This window comes from Cynoglossus semilaevis, unplaced genomic scaffold (assembly GCF_000523025.1).
Source record: "Cynoglossus semilaevis isolate Cse_v1.0 unplaced genomic scaffold, Cse_v1.0 C19133376, whole genome shotgun sequence".
In the NCBI taxonomy this organism is placed as follows: Eukaryota; Metazoa; Chordata; class Actinopteri; order Pleuronectiformes; family Cynoglossidae; genus Cynoglossus; species Cynoglossus semilaevis.
Window position 1 is genome coordinate 1 of NW_007586387.1, and position 1,057 is coordinate 1,057.

Sequence of the window (1,057 nt, forward strand, 5' to 3'; positions counted from 1 at the left end):
GATGGGAAGTCCTTACGATCCAGGACTGAGAAGACCTTCAAGGTAGTTTGGGTGAGAACAGAACCATGATCGTGCGGTTTCGCTTTACAAGTCACCGCTTGCACCAGCTCACGACGGAAGCGGCGGCTGACCATGCAGTAGAGCAGGAAATTGGTGGTGGAATTCAGGTTCTGCAGCATGTTGGCCAGGTCCCCGGCCACGTTAATGGGCAGGCTGTAGTCATTCCTGTTGAAGTTCCCGTTGTTGTGCTGGGTTCTCAGGATGCTGTACGTGATAAAGCGAGGAAGGCTGAGGAAAACAAAGGCTGCAGAGACGGTGCCCAACAACAGGATGGTCCTCTTCAACAAACCCCTAGTGCAAGTTCCGTGAATGACACGCCGCTCCTCCTTGGTGAAGAGGTTGCTTACGCGACAAAGGTGAAATCCAATAAGGAAATTGAAGATGATGACCAACACGATGGGGACTCCCCCTGAAAGGAAAGTGGTTATCCAAACGATTACGGTTGAATAGACTTTATCACGGTACTGACACCTGGGCAAAGTCACATTTTGTCCATTAACAACGAGGGTAACGTTTGAGACATGGTTGATCCATCCCAGTGGCACAGAGACCAAGTGAGACACAAAGAAAATAGCAGTACAGGTCATCTTTGTAACCCAGGTCTGGGAGAAGTGCTGTTTGCTCCGGGTACTGCGTAGGACTAAGTAACGCTCAATGGTGAACATCACCACAATCCAGCAGGAGCTGTACAGCGATCCGTACTGTAGGAATCCCAGAATGCCACACCAGGGGTGAGAATGCCAGAAAGGCTGCAGCAGCCAAAAGGTGAGGGTCAGGTCGATGAGGATCACCCAGATTATGTAGAGGGTGTCAGCAATGGCCAGGCAGCTCAGGTAAACGCTGGCTGTGTCTGACATCCCACACTTACGGAAGCAGATCATGTAGAATGTTAAAATGTTGGCTGCAAGGAAAATACGAAAATGCATTTAAATAAAAATGCAGTACAAATTTGGCCGATATTTAGAAGACATTATTCATTGAATAGATTAAAAAAAAA

The 1,057-nt window shown here is 48.2% G+C and overlaps 1 protein-coding gene across 1 annotated transcript; it reads right to left on the reverse strand.

The window, feature by feature from the left end:
* Positions 1–5: 5 nt before the first annotated feature.
* LOC107988179 (probable G-protein coupled receptor 139) lies at positions 6–1,008 on the reverse strand (the record flags this gene model as incomplete). Its single annotated transcript, XM_017031045.2, has 1 exon — positions 6–1,008. A coding segment is annotated over exon 1 (981 nt), but the record flags the coding sequence as incomplete, so codon positions are not given.
* Positions 1,009–1,057: the final 49 nt, after the last annotated feature.